Here is a 20165-nt window from a genome sequence, read left to right as displayed (position 1 = left end):
TGGGCTCGTACTAGCGCCTTGTCTAATACAACTTTAACAGCTGTGTACTCAAGAATGTATCATAACTCCAATTTGTATTTAAAAGAATAGTACGGTACTTGCCTTAACAATTGTTGGCAGTCTCTTTCTTTCAAATTTACACTGATTAAGTGTTTACACTGCATTTCTACTGATAAGTCTTGTGTTAACCAATTAATTGCTGACATTATTATTAATTAAACAAAATTACCAGTATAGATCTGTTTAAGAGTTGTCTGGCAAAGCTCCATCACCATTATCCACTGTAAACCCTTCTTTGTTTTAATATAGGACGCACCGTAGTACCGAACGATGTTAGCATGTTTCAAATCCCTGAAGTTATCAAAATTAATTATTTTATCTTAACTGTATAATACATAACAAAAGAGGATAGTTACAATAATGTCATTGTGGGATATTAAATGTCGCACTGAGTTTTGATCTTGGACGACTTTTGTTCCGATGTTAGATAAACGTGCGTATATATCAAACATAAAACAGTTTTCATTATATCTCATGATAACTTGTAAAAATCAAAACATCACATTCGTTACAAGTTTCGGGTTAAAAGATTTTGATATGTCGACAAAAAACTGTCACATATTGCTTACACTTAACAATTACAGGACATTTTATAGAAAATTATTTTACCTCATAGTTCTGTCCTCGGTTAGGATTTGTGTGACATTGGACTGGTCGACTACGTCAGTGGCAACCTAAAACAAAACATTCAAAATCCGTTTTTATTTCTCGATATCTCTACATAATATTAACTATTGTAATAGCTGTTACGCTAATGATAAGAGGAAAAATGTGAATGGTGTAAAAGAATATGTTGAATATTCGATGGCACGAGAAGCTTGGAGTCTATCAATGAAAAAGAACTTAAATATTCATCATCTTTAACAATTAGTATCATTTATCGGTAGGTCCCGTTCGTTGCCGCCTTCTGTGCCCTTGTTAGTTTTTAGCTAGATACCTTTGCGGTGGCCACTTGTGGTTTGCTTACATCAGGGCTGTGGCTTGTGAAAGTTGCTATGCCTTGTTGATTTTGTTATCGTATTCTACAAGTTATAAAATACAGTATTGCCACATACACACCTTTATTGCAACTGGTCTATTTTTTCGCGTAAGTTTTGACGTGTACACTTTGGCAAAACTTCCGCTACCAAGCTCCTTTTTATCGTTCCATTCTAACTCTGATAATTCAAAGTCAAACTGCATGATGTCGTTTATGTAGAAGATATCGAGTTGGCCAAGAAGCTCGGCACTTTCATTCACTAATCCAGGGAGTTGCTCTTTCAGACGATCATCTTCCTTAATATTAGTCTGTAATGTTTCTATGAGCTGCTGGTCTGCCTGTAATAAGACAACATTGTAAGATTATTATTTATTTTCATACATAACGTTATCAAAAAAAGTGTTGTGTTTATGCAATTCAAAATTAAAAATGTATGCAAAATTAAATTAATGAACATTTTATAGATAAACAGAAGAATATTTGTTATCTGTCAGTGTTTGGATTGTAGGCAATTCCCTTACCCAATCTCCATTTTAGTTCTTGAAGTTAGATATTTATTTGTCACGTATCTATAGAGTGAATCAAATTAATATATTTAATAATTCTGTTAACATGATTGTTAATTTTTCAAATTTTACCAATTTTTGGTATTTTATAATATCATATTGTTGAACTGTGGTTTGTGCATTAGCAAATGATGAGAACAAATACCTTTATGACTTATGACTTATTGTTTCCAATATAATTGTATATACAATGTATAATGTTTAAAGATTCTCTACTAATACTGCATTAACCATATTTATTCATGTTATGTGTAATAAAGAACTTCGACTTGATCGATTCAGCGAAAACAAACTAGTTTGTAGGAGAACTAACGTAAATAACTGTTTAATTGTTGGCAGAAAAAATGCCATCTTAGTTTACTGATTTATTTGCTGTTTTCTGGGTGTTTCTTTACATTGATATTAACACATTACTTAGTTATATCTCAATGGTCGATCCGCCTGACCGGGTTTCCTGGTTAACTTACCAATTATTACCAATTTCTGCGCATGTGACTGACAGCTGTGTGAATAAATGATCATCAGGCCCGATACCCGTGATCTATCGCCCGAGGATCAAATAAGCTTACTTGTTTACTAATGTGACGCTCTCCTAATTGAGCAAGCGGACAAAACTAACATAACTTACAAACGTATTTAATGGAAAAATTGCATATAGAGAAAAATAACTTGCAATTATATTTGCAAATGAAGTCTGTCTCTAAAATCATTACACATGTATTAGTTATGGAAAGATTTGTACGAGGGGGGTATAGCCCCCGAATATTAATCAGATTACCGAGTGTTTTGAGATTCTTTCTCTTTGTATCATAGGCAAGAATAAAAACAAGTCCCCCTCTGTCGCGATATAAAATCCCAGTAAAAAGTAACCGACAGAAGTAACCAATGGACGAGCATCTGAATATGTTTCTATAGTTATCCCTTTCCCTGTCGCCACAATAAGAAAACGTCAGAAAAAATGTAGCAATTCGACTAGCATGCTAAATGTCATCCCCAGCAGGCAATGCGGTTACTAAAATGCAGGTAACTAATATAATTATGCACTCCAGTGAACGCACTGTACATGTATGGAAATAAGATTTTAAGTCGGACACATTTTCAATAGAAAGGTATCCACTCTATGATAAAATATATATCTTACAGCACGGTGCTCATACGATTGAACCACTATTATACTTTAAATCTTATGATATTGAGTTGTTGATATTTAGATTAAACTTATATAATGTACATCTTTAAATAACCTCATTTTTTACGATTTCATCCACTCACCTTAAGAAATCCAGGAATTCTTTTCGCAGCTTCATCAATGTCTTTAAAGTAACGATCAAAGAATTTTCTCAGTTTCCCGCCGAATTCTTTGTGTGACAGAATTGTGTCTATATACAGTATAGTCGCCTCTGACATCTTCTTTGCCTTCGTTGTGTCATTAAAATCTCTGTTACAAACGATTCAGATGTTTATTTAATTGTGAAAATAACACATATTGAGTTGTTTCAGTATTTCTTCAAATTCACTAATAATTAAGGACAACGATATGTAACAAGTAAGTTATCATGATGGTAACCTCATGTGACTATTGTACAACGTGCAAAACGAAAATTTACAAGCCAGTTTTAACTATACATTCTGTATATTTGAACGGAATGTCTTCAAATAAAGTGTCATGTGACAATTGTACATAGTACATGGCTAAAATTATACAAGTACCACAAGTAGTCATGCATCAAATAGCCAATTGTTAATTTCGTTTTTAACTTTATATTACTGCATGAAATTATTCAAGTAAAATGCTAAAGCTCCTTTTAAAGTATTTTCATCGGCTCAATCAATTCGACATTGTGTTAATGAGCAGTTATTTAAGGTCTTTGACTTTGAGCCGCTTGTCCCTTGAATCCGGCCAGAGATGGATTCTTGCATATGACGAAGCTAGCTTACAGAAAGTCGGTTTTTCTTCACCGATAAAGCTTAAAAGTCACCAAATAAGCTTTTAATTATCAGTTTGTCTTACAACAAATTATTGAAAATGTATTATAACAGAAAAAGGACGTTTTGTAAAGTATCTCTGGGTATCTATAACTTTTTTCTATCTGATGTCGATAGTGTCCTAAATGTTTAACAATCAGTGAAGAGTCAGAAGAAATACAAAAAAAACCTTAAGGAATAGGTCATTTTTTATTATAATAGAATTTTGCCGTGCGTTTTGTCCAAAAGTTTGTTTGCTTGAATGTGTAGTATAGGCTTCAATAATCAATCTTTTTTAAACAGCATAGAGAAAAGCATAATTTTTTCTTCAAAGTATATTGCTTACCTGAATATTCTTTTGACATTTCTCTTATCGGTGTCTAGCATGCCAACGCAACTGACAGCGCCACCTAGCGTTGAATATGTTTTCTCTACCTTTTTCTTCTTCTTTGCAAACAAGGCTTTTACAGGAACTATACGCATCGTCTTACACATATTGCCTCTCCGGCTTTTGACCAAATAGTCTGTAATAGATGTAACGTAGCATTATATAAAAGATAAACGGGCTTTAAAAGTGGTTCCCAAAACTCCTCAGTAATGTTTACAATGCCCAAACTAAGCATAAATAGACATCTTTAAATAGAATTATCATGTTTATTAGTATAATTCTGTCTGTCTTTATTGTTGTGTATTTTTAAGTAATTATTTCAAGAACATTTTACACTTTTATATTTTATATGTCTGCGTTCTATTGTAACACACAGCTCAACAAAGTGTTTAATATGATGCTTTGTGCCTTTAGAGTAATATGCTATTGACTGGTTTACCTTCAAGTTCTTTCACTTGGTCATCCATCAACCCGAGTTCTTTGCTGAAAACTCCAATGATATCGTTGTCTAGGACACGGAGAATGCTGTTCTGTCTTTGCCAGCCATCGAGCTCACGTGATATTCTTTCTGATATCTTCACAGCAGCGGCATCGGCAACGCTCTTCCATTTTTTCTCAGTCTTTGGGCATTCATTAGTGTCTTCCCAATTACATATTCTACACAGTCGATTCAAAGGAAATTACTTTTATATTTCATACGAATATTTACAAAAATGTATCAGTGATGTTTCACTAAAACAAACACATTTAATTACATATATTTTCATTTCGGCTAACATCATATAATAGAGCTAAAAAATCATCTAATACTGGACTATTTTAGTTAAAATAAAACTAACATTACTGATGTTGTGACGCATCTTTAACTACAGACATTAACAAATTAGTAGTTCATTTTACCTGTCTAAGAAGTTTCGGTTTTTCAGTACGCTTTGAATATCTGATGTAATTCTTTGTATTTCATATTCTACTTTGATTCGAAGACGTTCGATAATTTCGCCAGTATTTTTCTACAAAAAGGCATTGTTTAATGTATTTACTAAATAATAATACTACAATATTTATACATATTTGTAAACAATACCATTCTAAAATGCACAGGCATCGATATTTTGTTTTTGTTTTTTAAACATGTGTAGTACTAAGTAATTGGCCTTTAAAAGGTAAATTGGAATAGCCGTGTATGAATGCTGTTTGACATAAGAATGCGTACAATGTTCAAGATACATGTATATTGTTTTTTTTAAATATATGTCATTTCGCAAAATGAACCATTGACTCAGAAATCGATATATTATTCTCGTTTATACAAACATTATGAGGATTTGTCCTGAGAAACAAGTATGATATTACTTCATGTTCTAATATAAATGTATAATCTGATCATACAACAAAGTTTATATCACGCGGTATCATACTAATACTAATCACCTGTAGATTTTCCACATGTTTACGGAGGCCCTCGAATTGTCTGTCTAGTTCATCACGTGTCATCGCCTGCTGTACGCTTGTCACGCGGAGGAGATAAGATGATCGTGACAGGAAAGAAGAAAGCCACCTGTGAAATAATAAAATAATACGCAAAGTGTTGGAAGTGAAGTTTTGTATCTTATCAACCATATGGCGAGAATTTTGCTAGTTTATCATAAGACGTTACATGGTATATTTTAGACTACTCGTGTACATAACAATTATTATTACAAATAAAATTATGATGATAAAGATATGACTTTTTTATTGATTGTGTACCTCTCAAGCCGGTGCGAGCAGAAAATTTAGATAAAGGTAACTTGAACTCTGAGGTTTAATCATATTTTGCCTTTTGAAATGACGTTGTATATATTTTACCAGTAATTTGACACCATTCCTTGTCTGAGACTGCTTGGTACAAGCTGGGATACCTTCAACATTAGAATCTTGTGTTCTTCTAATTTTGTTTCGTAGTTCATTTTGAATTCTGCCGACTGAAAGAAATATTTATCTTAAATTTACAGTCTATGTTTGTTTGTGTTCTTGTTTTCAGAGATACCGGTATACGATTTTATTGAACTAGGGTATATCGTATGTGAGAACATCAAGGGCTTCTACAAAAAAAAAAATTGTTATGCCGAACCAACCTTGACATCATTCCGCATTACATTAATAATAATGCAATGGTCAATGTCAGTCGTATTTATTGATATCTAAATATCTCAATGATAATAAATGTAAATATAACAAAAGACTACTTTAAAGCCATAATGTTAAACCATATGCATATTTCAAGTCGGCCAACATATCGCCTCCCTAATAACACTGTAATGCTGAAAGGTTTGAAAGACCTTTGCAAACTATTAAAATTCTGTCGTCGATTAAGGAGGAACTACTTTCTATCTCTGAATATCCTCTTGTACTTTATATGCTAACTGAAGTTATTTAATAATTCTGTGGGAAATACAAAAAACAAGAGCGATCAGTAATCACATGTGTCGCCTCATAATGGCCAATTTCATGTTGGGACAAGTTTTGTGACAGACAGACAGACGGACAGTGCACAACTAGACTTGGTACTGATCATTATTGTAAAGTTTGAATAAAATTGCACCAGTAGTTTTTGAGGAGTAGTCTGGACAAGCTTTTGTGTATCTGGCAACACACAGAAAAAAACATCTTTTTATCAAAGGGCCATAACTCAGCCAAAATCATTCAAAAGGAAAACCCGTGCAATATGCGCAAGGACTTGAGCTACAGGTCAATCCTGTAAAGTTTCATTGAAATTGCATCAGTGGTATAAGAGAAGTAGTCCGGACAAACTTTAAAAATAACAATTATTAAATCATTGAACCGGAAAATGCTGACAACATGCACAACTAGACTTGGTACTTATCATTCCTGTAAAGTTTAGATGAAATTGCACCAGTAGTTTATGAGGAGTAGTCCGGACAAGCTTTTGTGTATCTGGCAACACACAGAAAGAAACACCTTTTTAACAAAGGGCCATAACTCGGCCAAAAATAATTTAACCGGAAAACCCGTTCGATATGCGCAAGGACTTGAGCTACTTGAGATAAATCCTGTAAAGTTTCATTGAAATTGCATCAGTGGTATAAGAGAAGTAGTCCGGACAAACTTTAAAAATAAAAATTATTAAAGGGCCATAACTCTGACAAAAATCATTGAACCGGAAAATGCTGACAATATGCACAACTAGACTTGGTACTGATCATTCCTGTAAAGTTTGGATGAAATTGCACCAGTAGTTTATGAGGAGTAGTCCGGACAAGTTTTGTGACGGACGGACAGACAGACGACGGAGAAGTGATCCCTATATGTCGCCACTACGCCGTAGAGGCGACACAAAAATCCTATCGCGTACTTTCTTTCAAGTTAATGTAGAAGTGCATGCACATAATTGGGAGTTCATACCAATGATACCATCAACGGTTTGTTTATTCAAGTAAACACACTTACCTTCTTCACAGACATGTAATGTATCTGCGTTTGTCGTATCCCAGGATATACCTGATTCAGCTTGTAAAAGATATCTTTTTGTACGTCAACGCGGTCTCCTTCGGGTACATGCTCCCATTTATTACCAATGAAAAGGGACGCTTCAGGGCTGAAATCTTCGCTACTGTTGACAACAGTTTTTAACAAATGGCCGAGCTGTAGAATTAAAAGGTACAAGTCAATTAATAGAAGAAATATTATTCATCATAACATGTTATATTTGCTGTTGCTTTTAAAACAGTCTTATACTTCCTGTTGCTTTTAAACCAATGTTATATGCAAGAAATATTTTGTTCGAAATAGTCCCATTTTAGTTACATCAGTTAACATCAGTTAATAAATGTTTAGCTTACAATATCTTGCAGGAACGTACCAAGATTTAATTGGCAAATTTGAAAGTTAACAGACCCTGCTTTGTTGAACTCCTCCAGCAGCGTTCGTGTTGATGACGTAGATAAAGCCGAACGCTCTCGAGAGATATGTTTGTAGTCTTTGATCGACATTACCCCCGCCTTCTACACCTGGGGTGTCTACAATCACCACGCCTTTCTAAAATCAAATTATTACAAATATGTCAAGACACTCTCGATGAAAGTAAAAATACCACAAAAAGTATTTGTCATTATAATAAATTATTGATGCATGCATGATTTGCATTTACAACTATTCTGTCTTACACAAAGCATTGCAACATAAGCACACTTTTTCAAGACATTCTTATGAAACATTAAGTGTTATTCAACATATAAGAAATGTTCTGTCACATGTCTGTTTTGAATATCTGCAAGTTGCCAATACATATTATTATTATTACATGTAGTTACTTACACTGAGTGTTTTGAATGGGTAAAACACCTCACATCGGTCGTAAGGGTTGTCATCCGATTGGTCATACTCCGCAACACAGTCCTTGAATTCTTGAAGTCCATTCAGACTCTCTGGAACATAAATGCTCTGATATTAATCAAATTTAAATATTCACTATCTCTAAGTTTAGTCATAGGACTTTCTTTGAATTGTTTCGCTTTCACTTGATCTTCATATTTTAGCATTTTCACGAACAAACGTTTCTTAAAAATCACCCGTCATTCGCTTAATATTTAAGTGTTATACATTTACTATATATGTATTGATACATGCGTTTTTGTAACTTACTCAGGCTAATAATCTTCGGTGGTACTTTTCTTTCTCTTTCGCCGCTGTCTGACAGCTGTTGTTTGTAGTAGAAAATAGCATCCTTCTTCTCACTACTTCGTATTTCTAGAATAGTGTTGGTACACTTGAGTGAATCGACTGGGAAGATTTGTGTCTCTAGAATCAAGTTCAGAAGACTTGTTTTACCAGCTCCAACCTCTCCAGCTATAACTATTGTACATTCTCCCGATTTCAACGAGTCTTTTCTTTCTTTGATAAGTGTACACACGTCTAAAATAAGGTAAGTTAATAGGTTCAGATGTCATTCGTTTAATTAAAGTTTAAAATCACCTTTACTGTAATTAAAACCAAATCACATTCAAAAACAATCTAATTATATGTCATATGGTTTTGTGGTCTATATAAAATGATTTTTTATGAAACTTTGAATTTGACGATGACTTACTTTGATGGGACTGCTCCAGATTTGCTTTTATTTTGGGTGTGAAGTTATCGTACAATGCTTCCGCTTTCCGGTACTTCTCGAGCAACTTTTGTCGTGTCTGTTGATGCTCCTTGAAGGCACCAGCAAGATCAGGGGGTTCCCACTTAAAGTCATAAAGAATATTACATTATCTAATGTTCCTATCTGTAAACTTGTCATTCTTAATAAATTTTCATCCACAATTCTGAGTGTTTTGTTGGTTGGTTGGTTGGTTCGTTTGTTTGTTTGTTCGTTCGATGGGTCGTTGGATTTTACTACAGTGTATATATATGTAACACAATTTTGGCCATATCGCAGCGGTCGGTCCGTCTAATTGTCTTTCCTGGATTACTTACTTATAAATACCAATTTCTCCGCCTATGACTGTCTTTTAATTCACTGTAGAAAGCTACTTTATGATGAACATATGTTTTTATTATTCATTTAATTTCTCTACTTATGTTAAATACTCATTTTGTTTAGAAACGTACCAATTGCATTGAATTAGTAACTTCAATTGTAACAATTTTATTCCATAATCATGGGTGTGCAGAAGATACTGGTTTAACCTGCTTCCGAGCGCTGCTGCTTTATAACCCGATTCTATGTGCTGCTGTTTTATGTTTTACTTTTTATATAGCGTTCTTTAATATGCTAATGTTTCAAATGAAAATATGTCCCCAACTCTAGCAACAGAAGCATTCACTTCTGTCGTCCACAACATTTTCGAATTTACCGAGTTGACAAACTTTAAGCTATAATTGTATTTCATTTGATCTGCTGTTGTTCCAATTCATTGTTTATTGTTTATGACTTGATTTGTATTTGTTATGTTCTAAAATATGTTCTTATCATGATCAAGCAATCCACATTATATTTCTTTTTCTTTGTATAAGATTGTTTTCTTATGTGGCTCCTTTGTTTAAAATGTGTATCTCTTTATAAATATGTTTTCCAGAACAGAGTGATTTTAGTGATCAACATTCTTTCCTTTAACAGGTACATTTTGTTTGTTGTGTTAATTCTACATGGTATTTGTTTTGTAGCTTAATATAGCTTACATATTTTATTAGTATATAAAATGGCTTAGTAAAGTGTTTTGTACTAAAATATAGAATTATTTAAATGTATTTTATTGGGCGGACTTTGTGGTTGCTTGCTAAGCGATTGAAGTATCATAAGAATCATAAAAATAAGCCATTAGATAGCTACTTAACGAAAGCATTGATCGAAAACTTACAGCCGTAAGAACATAATAGCATGACGATTTCAATTCACTACATTAGTTTTATGAGGAAAACAAAGTACATTGTACTATTGAATAAACATTTATTTTATAATGCATATTGCATTATTCGGTCTTGGAAACAGTCAAGTTTTATATGATTTTGAACACGCATGATTTACTGTGGAATTCGTTTTGCGAGCAGCGTATGCCAACTACAAGTTATCTAGTGCATACGTAATATCTATCGCATAGGATCATATGTTTTTACGTGCGCATGTCGTAAACTAAAGTTTTTCTATGCTCCATTTATCCCACCATAGTATTTTGATCCGTTTTAAAGAATTTTGACGGTTGTTTGGCCCAGCAATTCGAGCTATAAAAACACAACTGCAAAATAATATTTAATTATTTCTAGAATCTTGAATCATTTTACTTTTTTTACAATATTAATACATTTTTCTCAAAGTTTCTTGAAATACTTTGAGAAGTCAAATAATTATTCCTGTTGTTTTATTTTAAGTTAGGTAAAAGATTTTGCATATTTTACCAATAATGATTGTACTTAACATTTTATGATACCGCTATTGAATTGTATTGAATTGAATTGTATTGAAAATTTTAGAATAAAACAAAACTTCACAAAGCATGGATCGATGCGTCCTTTCATAAATTTCTAAATTACGTTCTGAATTTTCATTCAAAAGTCAAACTTTGCCATGAATATGTGCCAAAGAAAAAGCTTTTTTGTAATATAATACGTTCTTTTGTAAATGTCATGTTAGATTCGCGTGAAGATAATGCAGGCCAATCTAATAATAATTATACCGTTAACTGCACACTTGATATAGTGAAGGTTGCGCGTGCTATTTATTAAGTGCATTTCAAAATATACATTTTGATTACATTTATTTACACTTGATTCAGTAAAATTAGGAATGGGGCCGCATGGTGGATGACCTTGCCTTGATTTCACCCACCTTTGCCTTGTATTATGAACGTCACGTATAAACTTCGGCTATTATATCACAGATTCAGCGAATGGCATTTTATGTATAATCGAAAACGACGATTATGCTGATTTTTTTTTAATCGAAGTATAAATTCAAACATTTGATAGTGTTACTATTTATTATTTTATCGTATTTTACTGTTATTATGATACTTTTTCTGAACAAAACCATACACCTTCCTTTCTAAAGCCTTAATTAAAGTGGATTGGTCTTTATTAGAAGTTCTGTAATACAATAAATAATTATATTGATAGAAGTAAGTATCATATGTAAACACAAGCTGCAAAAGAATTATAGATGGGTGGTGTTGGCACGTGTTAGACATAAGAATATCAATATTTAAAATACTAGAATAAAAAGAAAATATTTCTAAGCTCCCACATTAGACTGCGTCATTTGTGCCGACACTACGGACATGCTTTAGTAGTTTTTTCTTTCTATTTATTACAAAAAAGGCACACACAAAAAACACTTATTTTAAGGGGCAAACGAGGACGTGAGATTGTCAACATTAATCGACTCTCTTTCCCGTTTCAACATAAAATATAAACTTAGTTAAAAACACTGTATTCAATTATAAAAACGTAATAGGGTACGAATAAAAAAAACAGTGTTGAAATAAAAACTAATGTGACTTAAATTTTGGCCTGAAACATAACTAATAATTCTCCAATCAACGTCTGTTCAAAATATGTCATTTGTTTAAATAAAATATTTATAAGAGCTTTAATTGTAAAATGTTCTGCGTAACGCTTATTAAATATTAACGTGCTCTTTATATATTCTGTAACTAAACTAACTTATAATGGATTTCCTTTATCTGTTGAAGTCCGTATATAGCATTATTCATAAATGATTGGTCCCTGGACAAGTTACGCAGATTTTGCACACTAAACATCTTATCGGGTTTCAGCGTTGTAATGTTCAAAATGTCGACACTCAAGACTCAAAATATTATGCGATCTATAAATAAATAATAACAACTGCTCCCATTTATAGTTTCGTCTAAACAATATACCCATCGAGTAAGCCTTAAAAAGAGTATTTATAAAGCTCCTAATTAACGCTACGCATTAGGAAAGAACTTAAGAAGATCTGAAATTTTATCAGACTGAATACCCTTTTAACTGTTTCTAAAAATAACGAAATAAAGCATACATGACTTACAGAGTCGGACTTTTCCTCTTTCCTATGACTCATCCAGAATTTGATCAGTTTTTCCTCTATGTCTTTCTTTTGTCCAAGTCCTGACACATCTACAACCCAAGATTTTGCTAGAGCACTTAGCTGTCGCAAACTTAACAGTGATATATCCTCGGCACATTGTATATGTGGAATCTCTTGAGAACCCTGTTTCGTCACTTGTTTTGCCGCCATTTCTTATGTTGTTAATTAAGCACCTTTATTACCTATAATAGCCAAGAACAAATGTATTTTAACTTGGTATTTTGGCTTTAAAGCATGGAATTAGCATGCAGTAGTGTAATAATTACATTGTGCACGGGGTAATCAGCAATGTAACCGGATAACTTATTTAAAACATATTTTATGTCCGACTGTGATGAAAGCTTGAAGTTTATTTGAATCACTCTCGGGTCCGATTCCTGAACTTATCGGTACTTTTATATTATTTATATAAAAAGGTTCTTGATCCTAATAAAGCTTAAACCCACGATCCTGAGCTGAGAGGCAGACATATTAAACACTAGACCAGCGCCCCTTAACTTAAAAGAATAATGAAACACCAACATAATTTCTCTTCTTTCCAAAAAAAAAAATAAATAGATAAAAACATTTTTCCCAAATGAAAATATCCAAATAAAATTAACAAGCGTGCTTTTCAAAGCCCATGAATAATACATTTATGACAATCCAATTCCTGCATACTTCCACTATCACTCCAATACCCCATCCAAATACTCATACCTCCGCTCAAAAAGCCCTAAATTATCTACCACCCAACACTTATACCTACAAATCATTACCCACATCCACAGCGCAAAAAACCCAAAATCCTCAACGCAATATCCTACTTTAACATCTTAGTACCCCATACTATAACAAGAGCGTGACTGATTTTTTTTTAATTTTAAATGGTTTTACCAGAATCAGTATTTGTAATAATTTTGCGTCCAATAATTTTGCGTCATTTCTTACGCTCTGTTTCGCATAATCTGTCAGATATATATTATAGCGTTCATTAAACGTCGAATCTGTCTAGACCCTTGCCAACGAATTTCATTCGATCCTATGTCGCTCCTTCTGGGTTGTTTAAATCGTTAAATAAAATCTTAAAATCGTCGTACTTTATATGGCTATTACTGAACGCAAGAAAAGACAATATTTGATAAAAAATATATATTTAATCATTTCTTTGTGAATATAACACAAAATACACATTAAATACATTTCTTATTTTTCAAATACACCTATTTTACATGAAACTTACCGGTTAAGATTAAACTCCAGAATGCAGTACACAATATTTTAAACTTGATATATTCAATCTTGTTAGATGACACTTTTAAATATAAAAACTGACGGGTTTTAAAAATAAAAACTGACGGGTTTAAATGTTCTAGAAACCAATCCTTCCACAACATTTGTAGAGGAATATATACACTTCTGTCAACTTCCTGATTAAAAATAAATACAAAATTCTGAACTGGATTTTGATTGGTTGATCCTATACAAAAGGAATTCAAACAATTATTTTACAAATTGTACCGTCTCATTATTGATTCAAAAACTTTGTATTGAATACTATTTTAAGTTTAACTGTGTATTGTATATAGGTTCGTTATTCATCGTATTAATAACCATACAAAAAATAACAAACGCTATAATGCACTGATACCGTATACTTTTATCTTGTTTTATTATTTGCTATGATTGGACTGATTTCTAAACTTGAATAGTGCATAATTCCTAGCGCACAAATCTAGACGCGCCTGCAGGTTCGGACCTATTTTTTCAAGGCCCGCGGGATATGAATTTTGTCCTCGATATAGGCACATGAGATCTAGTATAGAATACGCACACCACAGGATGGACATATCAGTATAAATCATCGAGATTGAATATACGTACTAATTACCCGAGCATCTGCAACATGATCACGCATGCCGCAGTATTTCGCTAAGTGTCAGTTAATGTCAGATGTCAGATAGGTAATAGATGGAACTTGATATAGAGGGGCAGTAGAATAAGAGGATCCGAGTAGAGAACCTATATTGTCGGGGTGTTGTAAATATATACATGATATAATAACTGTATAGTTAGATCTATTAATTGTCAACGACTATAAGTCACCCACGACGTGTATAACTTAGATATAGTCAAACACACCTACAGAAAAAGTTAGAAACTCCATCTTTCTTTCAGTGTCAATTTTCAAAAGAGAAGTGAAAACATGACGATTTGTTTCCTGTTTACAAGTTAACCTGGTCGCCCTGTACCTACCGAATTTGTCCAGGTTCCATTTTTGAAAATGTTCATTATCAATTTTATTTAATCAAATATCTGATTTAATGAGAAAGTCAGACAACATAAATAGAGCTTGACCAGACTGCATGGCGGGAAAAGCTTATCATCTCCGATTCCAGACTCAGGTGACAGTATCAGTGTTTGGCCTTCCCCGCCCCTGGACTCCTGCTACAACCCTGAAACAAATAATCAAACACTCTTAGGCTTACTATAAGATACAAAATACAAACCCATCGATTAAAAATTCCACTATCAAAACTATATTTCTGTAAGCCTTAGAGTGTTTGATTATTTTTTCAGGGTTGTAGCCGGTGTCCAAGGACGGGGCGGGATGGGGTGGCCAAACACTGATACTGCCACCTGTGATTCCAGAAGGTTTAGCGATAAGCTAAGATACATGTGTTTATCATTAAATAATTTTCTCAAAGATAATTAATAAGATAACCAACATATATTCAGATATAACTTAAACATTTACCTGGTGTATTTTTTAACTATCCTTTGTATTATATAGCACTGTCCCGGCTAAAAGACAATGTCATTTTTTTTTCAACCAAGAAACAATTTTTGTTAACTAATCATTAAGTCAGTACAAACGATTTGTGCGCCGTTAAATCTTTGTGTTACAACTAAAACTAAAGAAATTTCAACAAACAAGCTTGTAAAATATATATAGTTACGTACGAGAAAGATAGGGTTACAAAATCTATAGAAATAGTAACAATACGCTTCAAATTGGAGTTTTAAAAAATCAAATTTACCTTTTAAAAAGCGTTAAAGGCTCTACTGAGTGGTAAGAATGCGGAAGTTCTGATTTTTTACGGATCAGATATTTAATTATGTGAAAGGCAGCATGATATTAGGGGGAAATTTTTTGTTTGATTTGTTTTGGTTCGATGGTCAAATTTAAAGTTTTAAAGTAATATGACAGCGACGAAATTTGTATCGAATTCTTGTATATTCTTTAATACTTTATCAATGTCACAGATCTCAGTACAAATAACATAACAATAATGAATATAAAAAATCTTGCAATTTTACAGAAAATTTTATAAAAAATAGTATTTCAAATTGGTAAAATCTGAATAAATGAATTAAAATGTAGATTTGCGTTCTTCAGACATATAATACAAAGATGTGTATAAATAATACACCTTCAAAATAATGACATGAAGCAGTCAAACAACATTGTACAATAAAAAAAGATCATAGGAACTATCTTAAAATCTTAAAACAACATTTTACAAGTTTTACCTATTACGTTAAAAGTAGATTTAATAAATTTTTAAAATGGATTTACCTGACTTATCACAATTACCAATAATAAGTTAACAAGAATTAAATATACAGAATAGAAAAAAGTAAATTTGATAGTATGGTAATATAAAGAGATCTATACCCATTTAGCTCGATCGCTAATTTGCAATGGGGTTCTATAAAAAAAATATAAATGGATTATCTGATTTATCACAATTACTGATAATATAAGGACAAGAATTATTAAAAGATAGAATAGAATGAAATACATTTTAATAATATAATAATATCAAGAGATCTATGGTTACAAGGATAAACCATTTAGCTCGATCGCTAATTTACAACGGGGTTCTATATATCAAAAATGAACCAAGGTGCAACCGGGGACCACTCAGTTATGAACATAACTTTTAATATTAAACATTCTTACCTTCTAATTAAGGTCAGTTTTAATGGGCAAGACGATAAGTATATAAATATATAAACAAATAATTTAATAAATATGCATTCAAGTTACAACATCCAAGTAAGGTTACATCATCAGCCTCCCAGTTATAGTCAGGAGTATCATGTAGATTAGTTGAAAATGAGATTTTTACTGTACAAACTTGTTTCGAATTTCTCATAAAAAATTTATTACTTTTTTCTCCTGTATACTTCTCGCATTGACGCGCATGTGTACATTATATTCGAAAGAGTGCACATGATGCAGTATCTATAGAACGATCGATTCGATCGGTAGGCATGTAGGTTGGTAGGTGTAAAATAAAGAAAAATACATATGTGGCCAAGTTGTAATTTAATATAAATCATCAAATTAACCTATAATTATGATCAGTGTTTGCTGGTGTTTCAAAATGTAATAAAGTATGCAATTTCGTTTAAGTGAATACTAGCACTAAAGAATAGCAAGACAAAAAAAATAATGCTGCCCCAAAAGCGGTCAATTCGGCTCCTCTTCAATGTGGGCCCAACATTGGTCAATCCGGCTCCAAAATTGATTAATTTGGCCCAAAAGTAAATTTTCTACACAGAAAAAAAAATCATTTGATATATATATTGCAACAAATATATCTTAACTAAACATAGTGAGAAGATATTAAATGACAATTATTCAATACGCAATAGTTTAGTAATAATAAATGATTATATAAAATCAATTATTATGTGTGAAATATCAGGTGTTCCAACAATTAATAATAAAAATAATTTATGACTTACTTTGTGTTTTGTCTTAAATTTATTGGAATCGTCAATGTATAAGATATACTATAACATTTTGAATTACCGAGTGAGTACTTGGGATGAAAGTTACAATAAAATAATATTAAAGACGACCAAAATTGGTTCTGAAGAAAACATAGTACGATAGATCATGTTTTATGTTTCAAATTTGACAAATTTAATTAATTGACACTAGAAAAAAGGCTAACGCAATCAACATTCTACGTTTTTTATTGATTTTAGAAAGGCATACGGTTATATAAACAGGGATAAATTATGAATACGTTTAGAAGTTGGTATTTTTGTCATTTTGTTTTCTTTTGGGCTGGATTAAGTAACACATTGCCGTCACAAACCAACAAGAGAATGGCACTTTGGGTTGACTCCAATGCTGGATCGAAATGTAAAAGTAAGAACTATTATGAGAAATTTAAATTATCAGAACTGAATGAACTATACAGTAGTGGTGTGTTTTTTATAACATTAGCGGATTATGTTTTTTATATTAATTTTATTCAATCAGATTCTAAAAGAACCTATAACAAACAGAAAGATCATAAGACAAATAACAAACAATAGACAATTCATAAATTACATTTTTCACAATTACGATAATTACAATATATACATTATAAACATTTCAAAATTCCAATGAAATAAATATATACGTACATACTCGGTTTATAAATGTAGAATATATTACTTCAAAATATCAAGAAATAAAATGTTTAAAGATCCTGTAACTCATTTTTTTTCATGGTTTTATTTCATAAATATGACGCTCAAATTAAGATTTGTCAATCTTGTAAGTTCAAATAAGCATTATCTATAAAGATATTACCCAATTTAACATTTTGCGTAAATAAAGGGAGGTAATTAGAAATTTATTTTCTCTTAAATTCCAAGTCAAATTTTCCAATAAGAAATGAATGCATGTAACTTATTGATTAAATATAATGTGCACAAATATTTGCAGTACACATTTTACATATTCTTCGATGTTTGAAAATTGTTTTATTTGCATAATTATATACATATATAATATTTTGCAAGTGTGACAATATCAGTAACAATATCAATCACAAAACATACAGGATCTTTAAATCAGACGATTATAAATCTTTTAAGTATTTCCAATGGGAAATATTTTATTACGAAATAGATGTTTAATATTGATTTGAATGCAATTAGAGGAGTGGTCAAATACCAGGAAATGTTATAGCTATCCGATTCCCAGAACCAAATCAGCTAAAAATAACTATCATACAATATCAGTCATCCATCACTCGACTCATTTACCCATAACAATAAGACAAAAGATTAGAATGAACACAACACCACAATAGATGTGGTCTTGCCTATAAGATGAATTACCATAAACATTCTAAAAAGAGAACTTGGATTATTGTAAACCTTTACACATTCAACCCTCTAGTTAAAATGACATCGGCATTTTCCTACGAACATTAATGAAACGTAAATGTATATGGAAAAAACAAGAACAACAACAATTTAAACCCTTATATTCAATATAATAACAAAAATGCAATTCACTGTTCATTCATATGACGACAAAAAGTATATCATATTATTTAAGATATATAGATCTATACTGCCCTCCTATAACTATATCGCAATAGTTAAACAGTAAAATATAAAGAAATAATGTAAAACAGTAGAATTGCCAAATCTATATGAAAATGATTATAAGAATCTTACCCCGGTTGCCGGTACAGACCGGAATATTTAGCTCGAGGGTAACTGCGTTTACAGCGGTTACGAGGCTCTTTTTTTTCTTATAGTAGTGTATGAACATACAACTTCATTCATAACGGAAAATTGACGTCATCATAAGAACGCGATTCATTCATAAAAGGCGCGCGTCAGTGACGTCATTTAAAGCACGCGACTTGTCGTACAATGGGGGTGTAAGATAGAGTTTTATCACACACCCGTGCCGATTTTGCGACTCCGTAAATATGGTATTGCACGGCCGTGCATATATTTTGACGTGACGTCATTAGCGTTATACAAACATGGTGTAAAGACGCGCTAAATGTTAGCGTTATACTGTAGGCGCGTCAATGAAAAATTACATTTATTTCACTTGAAACGGTCCTTATTTTGGATATGTGATCAATAGAATATTAAATTCGTGTAAGTTCATTACTGAATTTATTGCACTCGTTGAATAAAATAATATTATGCTCGCTAAGGCTCCCACGTTTACAATTTTCTGTAAACGTTTACACGATTGCTAAGAACCGAAACGATACCGTTTAAACGGTGGTACTTCTATTTACTATACTACACCATGTATTCGAGTCGGCAAATGATGACATACTTTCTATTTTTAATACATATACAAGGGCTCATCACGATTGTGTCGGCACACATTTTCTGCATTGTGTCCCAATTTCGCTCTTTTGAAAGATCAAAGGAAAATCAACTTTACCAAAAATGTATTATGCCACAAGCAATTATTGCACGGTGATGCTGTTCGGAGGGTTGTAAACACCCATTTTCCATTTTTACTTTGGAATAAACCAATTGGAATTGATAAAAGCCGTGATTACAGGCAATGATTAAGATATTCCGTAAGACAATATGGTCATTTCGATTAAACGGTAAAAGATATCGTAAACGTTTAGGAATGAAAATCGAAACGAATCCGTTTAAACGTTTAACCGTGGGAGCCTTAATGCTCGCCAGAGGCTCGCATAATATAATTTTATTCAACTCGTGCAATAAATTCAATATTGAAATTACACTCATTCAATATCCTCTATTCTAGCACCGGTGTAAACGGTAGATAATCCTGTCTGAGATGCAAGAAAAATACATATTATACCTCCATATATAGGGCCAAATGAAATTTAAGATGACTCCATAAAA

The 20165-nt window shown here is 32.2% G+C and overlaps 1 protein-coding gene across 4 annotated transcripts in view; it reads right to left on the bottom strand.

The window, feature by feature from the left end:
- LOC132731583 (uncharacterized) overlaps positions 1–15454 on the bottom strand; it is a 30916-nt gene extending 15462 nt beyond the window's left edge. The window contains exons 1-16 of one of the 4 annotated variants that reach the window (XM_060717788.1): positions 15268–15454; positions 12462–12712; positions 9048–9189; positions 8603–8872; positions 8276–8385; positions 7856–7996; positions 7409–7603; positions 5807–5922; positions 5390–5516; positions 4859–4968; positions 4398–4615; positions 3917–4094; positions 2878–3043; positions 1120–1377; positions 670–734; positions 230–351 (exon numbers count right to left, since the gene is read on the bottom strand). In XM_060717788.1, coding sequence (XP_060573771.1) covers positions 230–351; positions 670–734; positions 1120–1377; positions 2878–3043; positions 3917–4094; positions 4398–4615; positions 4859–4968; positions 5390–5516; positions 5807–5922; positions 7409–7603; positions 7856–7996; positions 8276–8385; positions 8603–8872; positions 9048–9189; positions 12462–12680 — 2437 coding nt within the window. In that variant the 5' untranslated portion in view covers positions 12681–12712; positions 15268–15454. Of the gene's footprint in view, positions 1–229; positions 352–669; positions 735–1119; positions 1378–2877; positions 3044–3916; positions 4095–4397; positions 4616–4858; positions 4969–5389; positions 5517–5806; positions 5923–7408; positions 7604–7855; positions 7997–8275; positions 8386–8602; positions 8873–9047; positions 9190–12461; positions 12713–13752; positions 13910–15267 lie in introns of those variants that run through there. The other 3 variants (XM_060717785.1, XM_060717787.1, XM_060717786.1) reach the window with 3 other exon arrangements.
- Between the last annotated feature and the right edge of the window lie 4711 nt (positions 15455–20165).

Source organism: Ruditapes philippinarum, unplaced genomic scaffold, assembly GCF_026571515.1.
Source record: "Ruditapes philippinarum isolate M1 unplaced genomic scaffold, ASM2657151v2 ctg3083_1_1_1_1, whole genome shotgun sequence".
In the NCBI taxonomy this organism is placed as follows: Eukaryota; Metazoa; Mollusca; class Bivalvia; order Venerida; family Veneridae; genus Ruditapes; species Ruditapes philippinarum.
Note: the sequence above shows the minus strand (reverse complement) of the source record. Positions and strands in the feature narration are given on the sequence as shown.